At 41.1% G+C, this 16,098-nt stretch overlaps 1 protein-coding gene across 1 annotated transcript in view; it reads right to left on the bottom strand.

Moving 5' to 3' along the window:
- BCAP29 (B cell receptor associated protein 29) overlaps positions 1–15,475 on the bottom strand; it is a 41,799-nt gene extending 26,324 nt beyond the window's left edge. The window contains exons 1-3 of the mRNA XM_075274133.1: positions 15,374–15,475; positions 5,643–5,750; positions 2,926–3,026 (exon numbers count right to left, since the gene is read on the bottom strand). Of these exons, the coding sequence (XP_075130234.1) occupies positions 2,926–3,026; positions 5,643–5,734 (193 nt within the window). The 5' untranslated portion in view covers positions 5,735–5,750; positions 15,374–15,475. The remainder of the gene's footprint in view (positions 1–2,925; positions 3,027–5,642; positions 5,751–15,373) is intronic.
- Between the last annotated feature and the right edge of the window lie 623 nt (positions 15,476–16,098).

The following is a 16,098-nucleotide window of genomic DNA, read 5'->3' as shown; positions in this document are numbered from 1 at the left end:
ATGAAAACCTTACCCACACCTGTATATACCCACTTCTACAATCACCGCAGACGAAGTCGCGGGTACCAGCTAGTGTCTTAATAAATTAAAAAATAAAATTTTGCATGGACATAGAATTTATACCTTTTGCTATGACACTTGAAAATTAGCTCTGAGGACCTCCCACTTTTCATAAATTTATCTTATGTACACATACATCCCGAGATACACTTTAGCTCTCTTTGATTTCCTTAGACTATTTAGACTACTTCTATGATCTCTCCGTACGGCTAGCCGCAATGGGATGCGACTGCGGCATCCCGCTCCTGATTAGGCCTGAATGAATGGACCTAATCGGGAGGGAGTCTCGTGCCACGGCTGAGTCACACGTGGAATTCGCAGGAAAATTTGGCATATCGCTATTTTTCTCCTGCTAGCTGAAAAAAAAAAAAAAAAAAAAAAAAAGCAGATCCTATCGAAATGAATGGGAGCCTTTTTTGCAGACAGATTTTGAGGTTGATTCTGCGTCAGAATCTGCCCGTAAAAGCCTCCATGTGAACATACCCTACCTGTCCCCTACTATTGTTGAAATAAAAAAAATTAATAAATAAATATTTGATAAAAAAAAAAAAAGTGCATGGAGCCATAGTTGTGCCATGTGAGAAGATCAGGATTCGACTAGATTGCCCGAGTCAAAGTGTTTAGTCAGCATTTCTAATTACAGAGACACACAACCATCATATATCAAATATTATGATGCCGTAGCTTGTTAAACTGGCATGTACATGCGCCAATATCTGTACTGTATGAATGAACAATTAATAGGATTGTTCGCTCCCACACAGTTTGCATTTTGTCAGCAGCACATTCCCTCTTTACATGAGATAACATTGCATGGGTTTCCTTAGGGTACTATAGTTTCTTCTCACACTACAGATATACAGATAGCCAATTTAGATTGTAAGCCCTACTTGGGACAGTAAGTAATGACCACATCTGTAAAGAAGAGTAGATTGCATTGGCGAGTGAAATAAATTCTGAAAAGGAAAGAAACAGATTTTTGTCATGTCGAATAATTCCGACCAAATTTAATCAAGTCTAATGTTAGGAGTGGCTCAATACTATTCTGCAAATGAAAAATATTGTGTTGCCATAACAAAGTGAAAACAGTTACAAAGGGCATGAAGTTGGGCTTCCTATATGCTTCTCAATGATACGGACAGGAGTGGCCGTCCTAGCACAGAGGGTTCTTTTATGTTTTGTATACAGAAATGTTGCGTGTTAAGTCATAGGAACATCAGTATCATATTACTTCTTCCTCTACACAGAAACCCATATCAGAAGCTGTCATTCTATTAAAATCAATTTTAGACATAAAGTTGATCACATGTATCAATTTTGGACAGTTTAGAAGCTATGTCTATCAGATATTAATCCCATTCACACCCCAATTGGGAAAAACATAGCCAGAGAAAGAAACATGTAAAAATCTAATTCAAATTCTTTACATGGGATATAATCATGTTGTTTGGTCCAAGACCACCCACTTGACAGTTGAAAGCTTATATAGCAGATCAGACTCTGAACTTAACTACAGTGATTGCTCAGGAATGGTGAGGGCTAGAGAAAAAAAAAATAATTAATTGGAGTAGTGCATATCAATTGATGAACACAGCACCTATAGCGCTGCACTGTGAGAGCGGGGAGGAAGACCTCCTCCCTCTCCTCATAGTACTCCTCCATAGATGGTCTATAGGCGCTGCTGTGAGGAAGGGCGTTCCTGACTGTCAGGAACACCCGCCTGACAGTGAAGAGCTACAGTACCAGCACCGATAGCTCTGCACCTGGGGCACAGATCATGAAAGCCGACATTCTGCATGTACTGAGCCTAGAAGGGTTTTCAAACAGACATAACCTTTTTGAAATTTTTAGATCATTAAAAAAAAAAACTTTTTTTTTTTTGCAAATATAAGTAATTAAAAATTTAGCCAAGTTTTAACACTTTTCTAACATCCACCGTAATAGAAACATTTTCTGGGGTTAGAAAAGTAGAGAGCCAAAAACTAAAAAAAAAAAAAAAAAAAATTTCCTGCGACAGGAAGGGGTTAAAGATTTTCTCTACCTATCTTAGTGGTGATAGGTTTTTGTCTTGATCAGTTGGCAGTGAATACAACGATGAATGCAGACCTTTCTATGGTCAGAAAATCAGCCATGATTTCTTTATTATGGCCGGAATATGTTCTCGTGCATGTAGTATCCCTGCCTGATAAACCAGCTACAATAGGGAAATCATGGCTGGGTTTCCCTGTCCCAGAAATTTTAATTATAACTACTTTTAATGACCTATAAATTTAAATATTTTTATGTCCATGGGAAAACACCTTTAACTTTACAAAATTAAGAAAATCACTTCCCACAAATTGTTGCTCCATTGGTATTACACCCCCACAACATCTGAACATGGCCATGTACGCTTGCTTCTGGTGGTGTGGGTCCACGGGGGACTCACAATTACACATATTGTGGACCTATCCACTAATTCAGTCTAGAGGTTCGTACCTTAATTCAAATAGTTCTAGACCTTAATCTCCCACATCTATCTACTTAATCTACCCACCCAGCCAGTAGGGAAAAACACTCTGAAGCCGCTGCTTCAACTTTGTATGCTGGCTACTGCACACCAATGGAAGTACACATCCCATCCTCTACTCTGGACCCGTATAGGGTAGAAGAATTTGAAAAGGTCTGTTCCCCATGGGATGCGTACTCTGTTACCAATCTACTTTGTATTGTGTTTGTTCATTATGCCTTTGCAAAGTTTATAACATTTTGATTTCTGTTCTTTCAGTTTGTCAAAGACAAGAACAGAGACCAAGGGACCCTATTGACTATAACTGAGTCGGTAGGTTGCCCCCCTTTTTCTAAAGGTAAAAGAAAACCACTTACCAAGGAAAAGGACGATTAATATAACAATGATTGATAAAAATGCTTTGTTCCAGTAGGAAGATATTTTGCTCCATAACTGAAACCTGAATATTTTCTTCCATCTGAAAAATGAATAAAATCATGTAAAGGAAACCTATGAAACCAGGTAAAAAAAATAAATAAATAAAAAATTACAAATTTAAAATGAAAAGGCATTCATCGGGCAAAAAGGTTACGACAGTATTTGGGTTAATGCAACAAATACAAGTTAGAGACAAAACACTTTTTTTTTTTTTTTTTTTTAAATAGTAGTAGTGGTAGAAGTATTACTACTACTGATAATATTCAATTGTACTGTCATACAAATTCTCTCCATATTTACAAAAGCCCATGAAATAAAGTTAACCATGTAAAAAATAAGTATTAAGAATTGAGAAACAGTTCAACATTTAAAACAATAAACAAAATAAATGAAAAAAAAAAAATGCAATTTTCTAGGTATTTAAAGGAGTTTTCCCAGTTTTCAGTTACCAACACATTGACTGCATGAATGAAACACTCCAAAACGTTTTAATATACTTTATTTCACTTCCTCCACATTTTTAGGATAACATTTTGCCGTGAGTGAATGGGAACACACTTGAAAGAAACGGATACAATTGTATCAGCCTAGGCAATGCTTTGTGAGCTACATATATGATCAACAACTGCTCAGTCTCTCTGTTGCAGTGCTTCAGTCTCCATTTAGATCAGAGAACATTGCCTGGTACCAATTGAACGTCTCGGGTGAGAGCATGACTGGATATGTGCAGGTTTCAGTATCTGCATGTAGAAAACCAAGCCTTCATTTACTCAGAGCAAACTAATATCTTGAGAAATGGTGAGATACTGAAGTATATTAAAATATTGAAATGTGTATGTACAGAGTGATCAAGCTTTACTTGTAGAAAAACTGAAAACTCCTTTTAAGGTTTTAAAAACATTTCTGCCAAGGAACTATTCACTTTATATTAATATTTATGTGTGACTATCTAGACAAATGGATTTAGGAAGCACAGCTCAGGCCAAAAAGTAAAAAATATATGGCAATTTTGTCCACTGTATCATTCTATATATTTGGTTTTGTTAATAACAACAAGTAGATGTTACATAAGCTTACAAGTTGGTAGATAAGGTTTACAAGTTTGGACTGTGTATGTATTCTGGAGTAGCAAAGCGACATCTGCAGGACAAACTGCACTAATACAAATAGCCTCTCCTGTATGACAGTATACATATCCCCTCTAGTGGTGGATGTAAGTAAACAGCATATTATCTTAAAGAGGACCTGTCATGTCCTCAGGCACATGAGCTTTATATACCGCTAGAAAGCAGACAGTGTGCTGAATTCAGTGCATTGACAGTTTTCCCCTTAAGTGTCCTGGGGAGGGGGAGGGGAGAGCTATCAGTGCATTTACCGGTACAATTTCACTTTAGAAGGGTGTTCCTGACAGTCTAGTTGGGAACGCCCCTTCTGACAGTCTGTAGCGCTATACTGTGAGAGGACTTCCTTACCGCCCAGCTGTAACACTGAGCGGTGAGGAACGCCTTCAATAGGCCCCCATTTGTCCTGGCAACCGATCGCATCCCTCCAATGACGATCTGGAGGGCAGCGATCGCTCAAAGATGGCGGTGCACATGGCGACCGCAGCATCTAAAGTGCTAACAGCTGTGATCAGTGTCAGCACTGATCGCAACTATTAGATGCGGGTCCTGGCTGTATTATACAGCTAAGATCCGCTGGTTATGGAGAGAGCTCAAATCACACCATTCACATCCTCATAGATGTACAGTATTGTAGACCACTAGAAAGCCAACAGGGTGCTGAATTCAGTGCACTGTCAGCACCAGGGCTGGAGGAATCAGTGCCATTAATTTGAGACCAATAACTCCTCTCTTACGTAGACTTGTACTGGTGGAGGGTGTTTCTCACTGCCCAGTGAAGAGCTTTAAGGCCTGCCTTTCTGATATTGTGGTGATATCCGTGCCAAAACTAACGGCACTGACAGAACAGGGGTGCATACCGGAAAAGTTGACATTGGATTTATAGTGGTATAGAATACTGCACATCTATGAGGACATGAAAGGTCATCTTTACATAAGACTTGAAACTCTATATAAGAAAAATCTAAGCTTCAACAGCTATAAAGGTTTATTATAAAATTAATCAAAGCAGAATTTTGGACATTAGGTTGACAGCAAATATCAAAATTGTCAGGAGTTGCTATGAGAACTCCAATTGCTTTAACTTCTTGTTTCATGAAAACAAGTCATATTTGTACACCGTATTACAGTCCCCTCCTTGTGATCCACAATAGAATGCCTTGGGAAGCAACATAAGATTTTTTGCAACAGTTTACCCAAATATGTGACACATTTTAGTTGCACTTATTACTCTTAAATGCAGTACCACTTTTCACAGGATAATGAGTGGTCATGAATGAGAATCCATGTTGTAACCTTTGGGTACTGCATTGCATACTGCTTAGTCCATCTAAGCTGTTCCAAAAATATCTGAAGCAGCGAGTGAGATCATATTTCTTCATATAGCTCTGGGATAGCTGAAATATGTGCTGTGTGGCGAGATGATGTTACAACAAGCTAACACACATTTTGTAAGGAAGTGAATGATACATTGTACAGTACATGCAAAGAACATTCAACTTGAACACACTGAATGTATTTAGTAAAAATAGTACCTTGATGGAGAAATAAATGGGATGCAAAAAATTAAAATAACTCCAATTTCACCATATAGAAACAGTGCCACAGCGGTCCACTGAAAAGTCATATTAAGGCTTTGACATCTAGAAGGCAAAAAACACAATTGTTAATGGCCACTTACTGTTTATTTCTGTTTCATTTTACAAAACCTCTGAAGTCATTACATGGACTTGTGTACTTACTGTAATCTTGTACACACATTCAGACATAACACCAATACCATACAAATGAAAAGGTTAAAATTTTACTATGACGCAAAGTTCTTTCTTCTGATTCTCATGTTCAGTGTTACTGAATCCAAAACTAAGAATAGCAATGCAGGTGAGAACAGGGCCTATGTCAAAATTAAATACTTGAGAAGAACCCAATATACCCCCATTGTAAATTAAAGTTCATTGCAATGATTGTTGCCCTGGTTCATAGTGTGACAGATGCGGCAAAAGCATTGTGGATTCAGTTATAAATGGAAGTGACAACACACAGATCTCACTACAGTAGTGTGTGCTGCAGCCCTGAACCTGTATAGATGAAAATTCTATAATATAAAAAAAGTTACGTCATACTCTTCTCCTGGACCCCAGACCATCTCTCCATCCGTGATAGGCGATTCCTCAGGCAAGCCCGACAGGAGTGGAGGAGTAGGGAGTAAGCGCGCACACCAACGTATGATCTTGAACAGTTTATTAAACACGACGCGTTTCGGGCATCTGCCCTTTCTCAAGTGTGATACAAACTGTGTAGTGGTGAATACCAATATGCTGCTTCGCTTCTGCAGAAGCGAAGCAGCATATTGGTATTCACCACTACACAGTTTGTATCACACTTGAGAAAGGGCAGATGCCCGAAACGCGTCGTGTTTAATAAACTGTTCAAGATCATACGTTGGTGTGCGCGCTTACTCCCTACTCCTCCACTCCTGTCGGGCTTGCCTGAGGAATCACCTATCATTGCATCACGCTGTTTCACAGTGTAAGGGAAAGAGCTGCTGCTATAACACCTTTTATATCCTCATATGGAGTTGTGACTATTTCACAACACCAATAGGTAAGAGACTAACTACACATCATCACCAAGAGTGTTTATAATTACTACACTATATTGGCGCTCGGTGTCTCTCCCATTTTATCTTTTTACATCTCTCCATCCGTGTCCAGCAAAAATGGTTTGATCCTAAATTCTGCTTTGCATTGGATATCCAATGGACCAGAACAACGAATAGGTGGGCCACTAAAATAGTGGTTACATATGGAGCCCAATGGACCTAGTCGACCATCATGGGATCTGTTGTTTTAAAACCAATTGTATGTGAAGGAACTTTTTTTTTTTGTCTGCTGATTTCAGGTGTACAGTGCAACAGCACAAATGCGAATGCAGCCCAACGCAGTCAAGTGACCATGGCAGCCAACAACTCCAGTTACGTATGCCAAAGCAAATCACCAAATCAAAACAGAGAAACTAGGTGGGCTACAGACAGCAAGTCTACGGCTCCTCACATATCAAGTATCTGCTGTCTGTTTTTTAACAGTAAAAATACAAAATATGCAGCCTCTTTTTTACATTAAAACAAACATCTGTGTGGTTGAACAGGGCCATGAGTACTGCTGTGTAGAGATGGTGAACCTCACGAAATTTGTGAATACAATAGTCACCTTGCCTCACCTATTGTGGGTATCTACTGGTCCCCTGGAATCTTCTTCCGCCCTCTTTCGGCCCCTGGTTGACATCAAGCATCTCTGGGTCATCACTGAGGCCCATTCATGTGCAGTGTGGCATTATCACAGCACTTTGACCCAATGGTATGGCATCACAATGTCATCCAGAGGTAAGAAGTAGCCAAAAGACAACACCAAGGGATCGATGGACACCCAGAAGAGGCAAGGCGGTTTGTCAATTTCACTTATTAGTGTGAGAAAACCCAAAGGTTTCAGGTTGAAAAGAAGCAAAGTGATGCAGATGGATGAACAATTTGTTTGCAACCATTATACACTAACTAGTGCCGTGGATCCATTTTTTTGGAGGTCAGAAAAGCAAGGTAGGATGTGCTGTCCTGTCCCTGTCTTGTTCTAGCAGAAGTCTTTGCCACACATTGGCTGAGGCCAATTGGCAGCCTAAGGTAAGGATAAAATGACATCATTTGCATACATTAAGTGTGCCATTCTATGTCCTTTCCTTAGGCCGCAAACCTATTGATAACCTATCCTTTGGTAAGGTCAATAATTAAAAAAAAAAAAAAAAAAAAAATTGTACTACCCGCTAATACATCTAAAAATATGTAGCACAGTTCAAGCATGACTAAACATTCGGACAACTATTTTCTGGCAGTATTTGTGTCATTCATTTGGTTCAATTATTTTTATTAAGGGATTACTTAAATTTTAATACAACAGTCATACATTAATAGGAATTAAATTACATTAATTCTCCAATAGGTAAATATTAACCCCTTAAGGACCAGGCCATTTTTTGGTTTCGCATTTTCGTTTTTCCCTCCTCACATTTCAAGAGCCATAACTTTTTCATTTTTCAGTTCACAGAGTCACATGATAGCTTATTGTTTGCGGGACAAATTGTACTTTGTAATGGCAACAATATGCTGTGCAATGTACTGGGAAGCTGGAAAAAAATTCAGAATGAGGCGCAATTGGAGAAAAAATGCATTTGCGCCATTTTTTTATGGGTTTAATTTTTACAGCATTCACTGTTTGGTACAAATGACATGTTACCTGTGTTCTACGTGTCAGTACAAACGCGGTGATACCAAATTTATATAGTATTTGAAATTTTTTGATACTTTTAAAAAAATGATAAACTTTGCAAAATAGAAAAAAAAATTTGTGTCATCATGTTATAACACCTGTAACTTTTTCATATTTCCATGTATGGAGCTGGTTGTGGTGTCTTTTTATGCGGGACAAGATGACGTTCTATTGATACCATTTGGGGAAAGATCCGATGGTTTGATCACTTTTTATTCAATTTTTTATAGGAGGCAAAGTGTTGAAAAAAACGCTTTTTGGCTGTTTTTATTTTTTTTGCCGCTACGCCGTTCGCAGTACGGGATAAATGTTTTAATATTCTAATAGTTCAGGCAGTTTGGAGCGCAGGGATACCTAATATGTTTATGTTTAATGTTCTTTAATTACTTTTATAGCTGATCTAGGGAAAGGGGGGTGATTTGAACTTTTATATTTTTTTTATTTTTTTTAATACTTTTAAAAACTTTTTTTTTTCTTCTGTTACATTTATGATCAGACCCCTTAGGTACCTTGAAACCTAGGGAGTCTGATCGCTCATACTATTCACTGCAATACTACAGTATTGCAGTGAATAGGAAAATCGCAGCACTTCTATTAGACGATGCCTCTGGCATCGTCTAATAGATCTAGTGCAGAGACAAGCCTGGAAGCCTTCAATAGGCTTCCGGCTGTCATAGCAACCGATCACCGCCCTCTTGTGACGTTCAGGAGGGCGGCGATCGGCAAAACATGGCGGCGCCCATGCCGCCGGCGCCGCCCATGCCGCCGTTTACACACTGCGATCACGTTTGACCGCAGTGTGTAAAGGGTTAACAGCAGCGATCGGCTCGGGCACCGACCGCTGCTGTTAGTGGCAGGTCCTGACTGTATTATACAGCCGGCATCTGCCGTGTATGGAGCGAGCTCAGCGTGTGAGCTCGCTCCATACATCCCCATGCGACCCATGACGTACAGTTACGTCAAGGGTCGCTAAGGGGTTAAGGGGGAGACATAAGACAAGACAAAAAACAAAACGGAAAGGGAAAAACAAAAGAAGATCACAGTAAATTAAACAACTTGGAAAATATAGATCAAGTAGCCCCAGTGTCGTTCTGGCGAGACCTCAATAAGTATGATAATAGTAATTGAGGATTAACTACAGTACCATACAGTATATTAATAGGCGGTACAATATGAGCTCTCTCTCCACACTCTCCAAATATTGTTATATTTGGCAAAGGACAAATTTCCCAATGCTATTGTTCGTTCATAGGTATGAGTAGTGTCGATAAGAGTTACGAATTCCCGAGCAGAAGGAGCTGAAAGTTGTTTCCAACTCCTAACAATTACTAAAGTCACAGAGGATCACTAACCATCCAGATTAGGAAATTCACAGACCATTCCCTCTCTGAATTTCCTAACAATTACTAGTTTAGCAATAACTAAAATCTTACATATTAATTTTCGATTTGGAGATGGAATCGAGCTCAATTCTAAATGGAGAAGAGCTGTTTGTGGAGTTTGAGGCACAGAACCATCCATTAATTTATCCAAAATATCAAAAACTTCTTTCCAGTATTCAGTTACTGTGGGGCACTCCCAAAGGATATGAAGTATAGAACCTATCTCTCCACATAACCTCCTAAATACCGGGGGAGAATTGGGGAACATCTGATGTAAATGGGCCGGAGAAAAATACCATCCCAGCGTAACCTTATATACACGGAGACACGATCCAGGCAGAGTATACTTCAATACGTATTGAAGTGGATGAAGGAGAACTTCACTGACATTGCTACAAGGAAGTAAAGAAACCCCTGAGCAATGAGCATAAGTGCCCAGTACACCCTGTGGACCTAAGTCTAGCCCCTATACAATGATCTATATTTTCTTCAATATTCGGCCTGGATCGCTTCTCCGGGTCTTCTGTGCAGCCACGTGAAGAGAGAACTGCCTGATCTCACAAGAATTCCCGAGATCAGACTGCTGAAGCAGCTCCACACTGTCCACTGCTAATTAGACAGTGTTAGGGTGCATTCACACTGAGTAAACGCTAGCTTATTCTGTAGAGTAAAATTCCACTTGTAAATTTTGCTATCCCATTGACTTCAATGACATTTTACAGGCGTATTTTTTACAGGCGTATTTTTTACAGGCGTATTTTTACACTTGTAAAAAAATATCATTGAAGTCAATGGGATAGCAAAATTTACAAGTGTAATTTTACTCTACAAAATAAGCTAGCGTTTACTCAGTGTGAATGCACCCTTAGGGTGCATTCACACTGAGTAAACGCTAGCTTATTCTGAATGTAAAACACGTTCAGAATAAGCGGCGTCTAAAGCAGCTCCATTCATTTCTATGGGAGCGGGGATACGAGCGCTCCCCATAGAAATGAATGGGCTGCTTCTTTCACTCCGTGCAGTCCCATTGAAGTGAATGGGGAGTGCCGGCGTATACGGTAAGCTCTGCTCATGCCGGAGCGTACACGCCGGCACTCCCCATTCACTTCAATGGGACTGCACGGAGTGAAAGAAGCAGCCCATTCATTTCTATGGGGAGCGCTCGTATCCCCGCTCCCATAGAAATGAATGGAGCTGCTTTAGACGTCGCTTATTCTGAACGTGTTTTACGTTCAGAATAAGCTAGCGTTTACTCAGTGTGAATGCACCCTTATGCTTGGTTCACACATCAGTATGCCATCTGTCCGTATGAATTCAGTTGGACACTTTAAAACGGACTGATGCACATGCTGATTGTATACTAACACCTTTTTATGCTGATAGCAAAAGTTCTCCTTCCCCTAGAGGACAGATAAGGGGATTAAAAGTAGAAAATTGTAAACAAAGTAGAGATAAGGAGATATAATAAATGTTTTTTGTACTCCCCACCTTCCAAAAACCATAACTTTTGAATTTTAGGTTTCTGTTCACAGAGCATTATGAGGCCTTATTTATTTATTTTTATTTTTTTTGGGGGGGGGAGGGGGGGTCGGAAGGGGGGACAGACTGTACTTCATAATGGTACCATTTAATATTCAGCACTATGAACTGGGAAGATGGAAAGTAAAAAATAAGGATGTGGTGGATTTAGATAACAGACAAGGTAAAGTTATTTTTCAAATGTTTATAGTTCAGGCACTTTCAGACACAAAAATACCGGTACCTAATTTGTAGGTCTTTGTTTTTTTTTTTATTTCTGATTTTGAGAAAGGGGGTTGGTGTGAGCTTTTTATCACTTGTACAAAATGTGCAATGCTAATGCATGGAGTATATTACAGGATGTCTACAGCAGCCTGTAATACTATAATAATGACAATCCAGGGAGTCTTCAATTAGCTCCCAGCTGTCACAGCAACATATTGCTACCCCTGAATCTCTGAGGGACTGTCATCTTCTCAAACATGGCAATAAATAGATGCCTTGGTCAAGTTTTACTGAAGAATCGAATGGATGGACTCTGATAATAGACACTGCTGCTGGGGCTCTACTATGTAATAAAGCTGTGCCCATTCATCCTAATGGTACGGACGATGAAGGCAAGGGCTTAATGTCATATTTACATAACAGAGTCCTATCTGGGTAATCTGGTCCATGTACATGTCATATTTGCTAGACTGAACCTGGCTGTGTGAATGGAACTCATTGCATCATAATGAGTTATGACAGGATGAGCTCTCCAAATGCCAAGACAGCTAGTCTACTGAATTGACAGCTTTATATCAGTTCAGTACTGTACTGATTCAGCCATTTTACAACTCACTGCATCACTATGACACATTGATTTCCATTTACACAATCTTCTTCATTCCAGATAATGTAACATGTACACGGGACACATAATACTTATCAGCTTATAAATAAAAGGTCAACCTACTAGACTCCGGCACAGCCAAACAGTCTCACACATGGCAGACCTGCAGTATTCTTTAGGACCCTGGCTGCCATGGAACCCCAAAACTGTGTTGCAGGGATGCCAATATGTCAATTAAGGCTCTGTTCATACTGGAGTCAAGTCTTTATGTTTTAATTGAAGCTATGACACAGTTATAGATAACATACAAATAAGACTCCTTGGTGGGAAAAAGAGAACTTGTTTAAGTCCGGGGCCCCATGGGACGTAAACGCCGCGATTTGCCCGCAGCAGAGACGCTGTGGGAAAAATCGCGGCGTTTTACAGTGCAAGCAATGGGGATGGGATTCATGCGAATCCCATGCCCACTTTGCGGAAAAAAAAACGCAGTGCGGACACGCTGCGATTTGCAAAGCCGTTGCGGCTCTGCAAATTGCAGCATGTCAATTACGGTATATCTACAGAAAAGCCGGCGGCTTTGCCATAGATATAATGGGAAGAGAAAGTCCGCAGAGAAAAACTCTGTGAACTTTCTCTTCAAAGCGCTGCGGAAAGAACCACAATGCGATCATGCAGTGGTTCCGCAGCGATTTAACGCTGCGATTACGGTCTGTGGGGCCTTAGCCTAAGTGTCACATTTTGGAAGGTAGTTTCTGAAAGATAAATGCTTAGGATTACAGAAACTTAGTAACAATCTATAAATAAAGCCAAACCAGAACACAACTTTCCAAAAGGAACAGGGACCAATCTGCAGACAGCTGTTTTGAGGTCATCATACAACAGATCTAAACACCAACCAAATGATTCCAATGACTTGTTAAGGCATCCATTGAGTTTTGCAATCATGAGAAAAAAAAAAAAAAAAAAGTTAATAAATAAAATAATGGAAGCGGAATGTCCACAAAAGTTTCCTATCTGTGAAAAGTACTTGGGGGGGGGGAATCGCCGCTAAGCATTTACCAGAACACTTTTTCCTACAGTACTTTTTTTTTGCTGTGGCCCACTAGATGGGCCTTAGCCTTAAGTAAAGCCTAAGTGCCACTCTAAATTAATTGCTCCTTTAGATTGTGCCGCTGATTCCATATAAACCAGAACCTCCCCCTTGTATTCATAATGCCCCCTAACGAATCCTACCTTATAATTATAGTTCCCCCTAACACAATTAAAGAGGAGCTTTCATGCGTGTTTTTTTTATTTTTTTATACTGCTAGAAAGCAGACAGTGCGCTGAATTAGGCGCACTGTCGGCTTTCCCGGTATGTGCCCTCTGGCTGAAGAAATTGAGGCACTTAATTCTGACACCAACATCTCCCCACTGTCAGAAGGGTGTTCCTCACAGCCTAGCGATGACGTTAGACTGTGAGGAACACCATTCTGACAGTGGGGAGAGATCAGTGCCGAAATTAACGGCAATGATATCTCGAGACGCAGGTCATATTCTGTGAAAGTTAACTGAATTAAGTGTCTGCTTTCTAGCGGTCTATAAAACCACATGTGCCTGAGGACATGAAAGTTCCTCTTTGAAATACCCACACCTGCTCTTAAAACAAAAAACATATACTCACCTTCCTGCAATCCTTTGGATGGAACCACCACCACCTCCGTGTTCACGCATAGGACATCTGTGTCTCAGCACAGGAGGCGTGATGCTATGACGTTATCGAGCTCGCCTGTGCAGACAAGCAGACATTTTAAACTGCGTACTTGAAGTGGCTTGCGGTTTACAAGACAGTTCTAGGATGAGTTTTAAATAGAACGTTGTCTGCAGACACCGACCTAGTTAAGAGTAAAGCATGTATTAATGGCAGCCCTGAGTTAGGCCCCACAGAGGCAATGGGCCCAGAGCAGCCACCACCTTTCCCTGCTAGCTACACCACTGGTCAGAGGCACAACTCCTGGGGTAGCAGCGATAGCCTCTGCCACAGGGCCTGGAACATTAACACGCCCCTGATTTTGTTTTTTAAATAGGCTCTATTTACTTAACAATCCCCACTCCTGCTCACGGCCACCTGTGTTTCCCCTTCTGCGAGCTGGAGCGTGGATCAGTAAGTGAGGCTGTGGGCCCACGAACCCCACAAACACTGCAATTAGATCCCAGAATTAAAATGATTGGAGGGCCAGAAAAGGTGAAGGAACATAAAAAAAACCCCCACTGTTACTTACCTCTCCTGTGCTGTTTGGTGACGTCACGTGGCCTAGGCCAGGGTAATTATGCATTGCAATGCCAGCATGGGTCAGGTGACGTCTGGTCCAACATTGAAGAGATCTGCGGGGAGTGCGTCGGAGCCAGGAAGAGGTAAGTAACATTGTTTTTATAAGTTTGTCACCTCCCCTAGGTCTCTCCAGAGTAAAATTGTTCATGGGTGGTCCACAATGGGGCATAACACAGCGTGCAGGGGCCACTGCGGGGCATAACACAGCGTGCAGGGGCCACTGCGGGGCATAACACAGCGTGCAGGGGCCACTGCGGGGCATAACACAGCGTGCAGGGGCCACTGCGGGGCATAACACAGCGTGCAGGGGCCACTGCGGGGCATAACACAGCGTGCAGGGGCCACTGCGGGGCATAACACAGCGTGCAGGGGCCACTGCGGGGCATAACACAGCGTGCAGGGGCCACTGCGGGGCATAACACAGCGTGCAGGGGCCACTGCGGGGCATAACACAGCGTGCAGGGGCCACTGCGGGGCATAACACAGTGTGTGTAAGGGCCAGTATGCAGCATAATCGTGAGCGCAGTAATGTGGTTTTTGTGAGGGAGGGGGGCATGTCAAATGTTCTTAATTATGTCACCACTACTGGTAGAATTATAGATAGTGGAATATAGTATGCCATTAAATACATATCCTTTGAGATATAAAAAGAAGATAATTAGATTAGATTATAACATCCAAGCAACATGGGGTTAAAAGAGCAGAACTATTCCCTGTAGCAGCCATGTAGGTCATCCGGGCTGCATAGTGCATAATGTGACAAGGATGCAGCAGGCTGTCTGAGAAAACATCCCCAAATATTAATCACACATTGGTAAAATAAAAGTCAAGAACTGTTAGTTGTAGTGTCAGGAATTCAAATATATTTCTATAGGTGTGTGTGTTGTGTTGTGTGTGTAACACTTACCAGTTCTCCTTAGAAAGTACAGTAGGTTGGGTAAAGCAGACAGACAGCATAGGATGCTAAGCATGTCCCTGCTGTACTAAATATAGTAAGACCAGGAAGTAGGGCAGAGACCCGAGATCTCGCGAGATCTTGCTATAGTTACACTGAAGAACGTGAGGAGAGCTGCATCATGGATGATGTAATGAAAGGGGCGGGGCAGTGGGAGTAACCGTCTGACTGCTGTGCTGCGGTTACATATTGGGGCGAAGTGCAGGACAGTGTTGTGGAGTAATCCTATATCCTATCCCATCCTTTCCTACTTCCTATCCTCCTACTGATATATATATATATATATATATATATATATATATATATATATATATATATATATATATATATATATATAAGTTTGGATGTTTGTTCCTCAATCACACAAATACGGCTGACGCTGGGTTCACACCTGCGTCTGGGGTCTCCGTTCTATGGTTTCCGTCTTCTGCATGCCAGAAGACGGAAACCATAGACCGGGTCCGGCCGTGCGCAGCAGTGAGCGTTTTGCGCTCTCCGCCGCGAAACCGGATTTTTTTATCTGGACACAGAGTACTGCATGTCCGACTCTGTGTCCGGATTATAAAACCCGGTTTCGCGGCGGAGAGCGCAAAACGCTCACCACCGCGCACGGCCGGACAGCTTTCTCACCCATTCAAATGAATGGGTGAGAAAGTCTCCTGCAGGTTTCCGTATCC

The sequence above is a fragment of the Leptodactylus fuscus genome, chromosome 5 (genome assembly GCF_031893055.1).
Source record: "Leptodactylus fuscus isolate aLepFus1 chromosome 5, aLepFus1.hap2, whole genome shotgun sequence".
NCBI classification, from domain to species: Eukaryota; Metazoa; Chordata; class Amphibia; order Anura; family Leptodactylidae; genus Leptodactylus; species Leptodactylus fuscus.
Note: the sequence above shows the minus strand (reverse complement) of the source record. Positions and strands in the feature narration are given on the sequence as shown.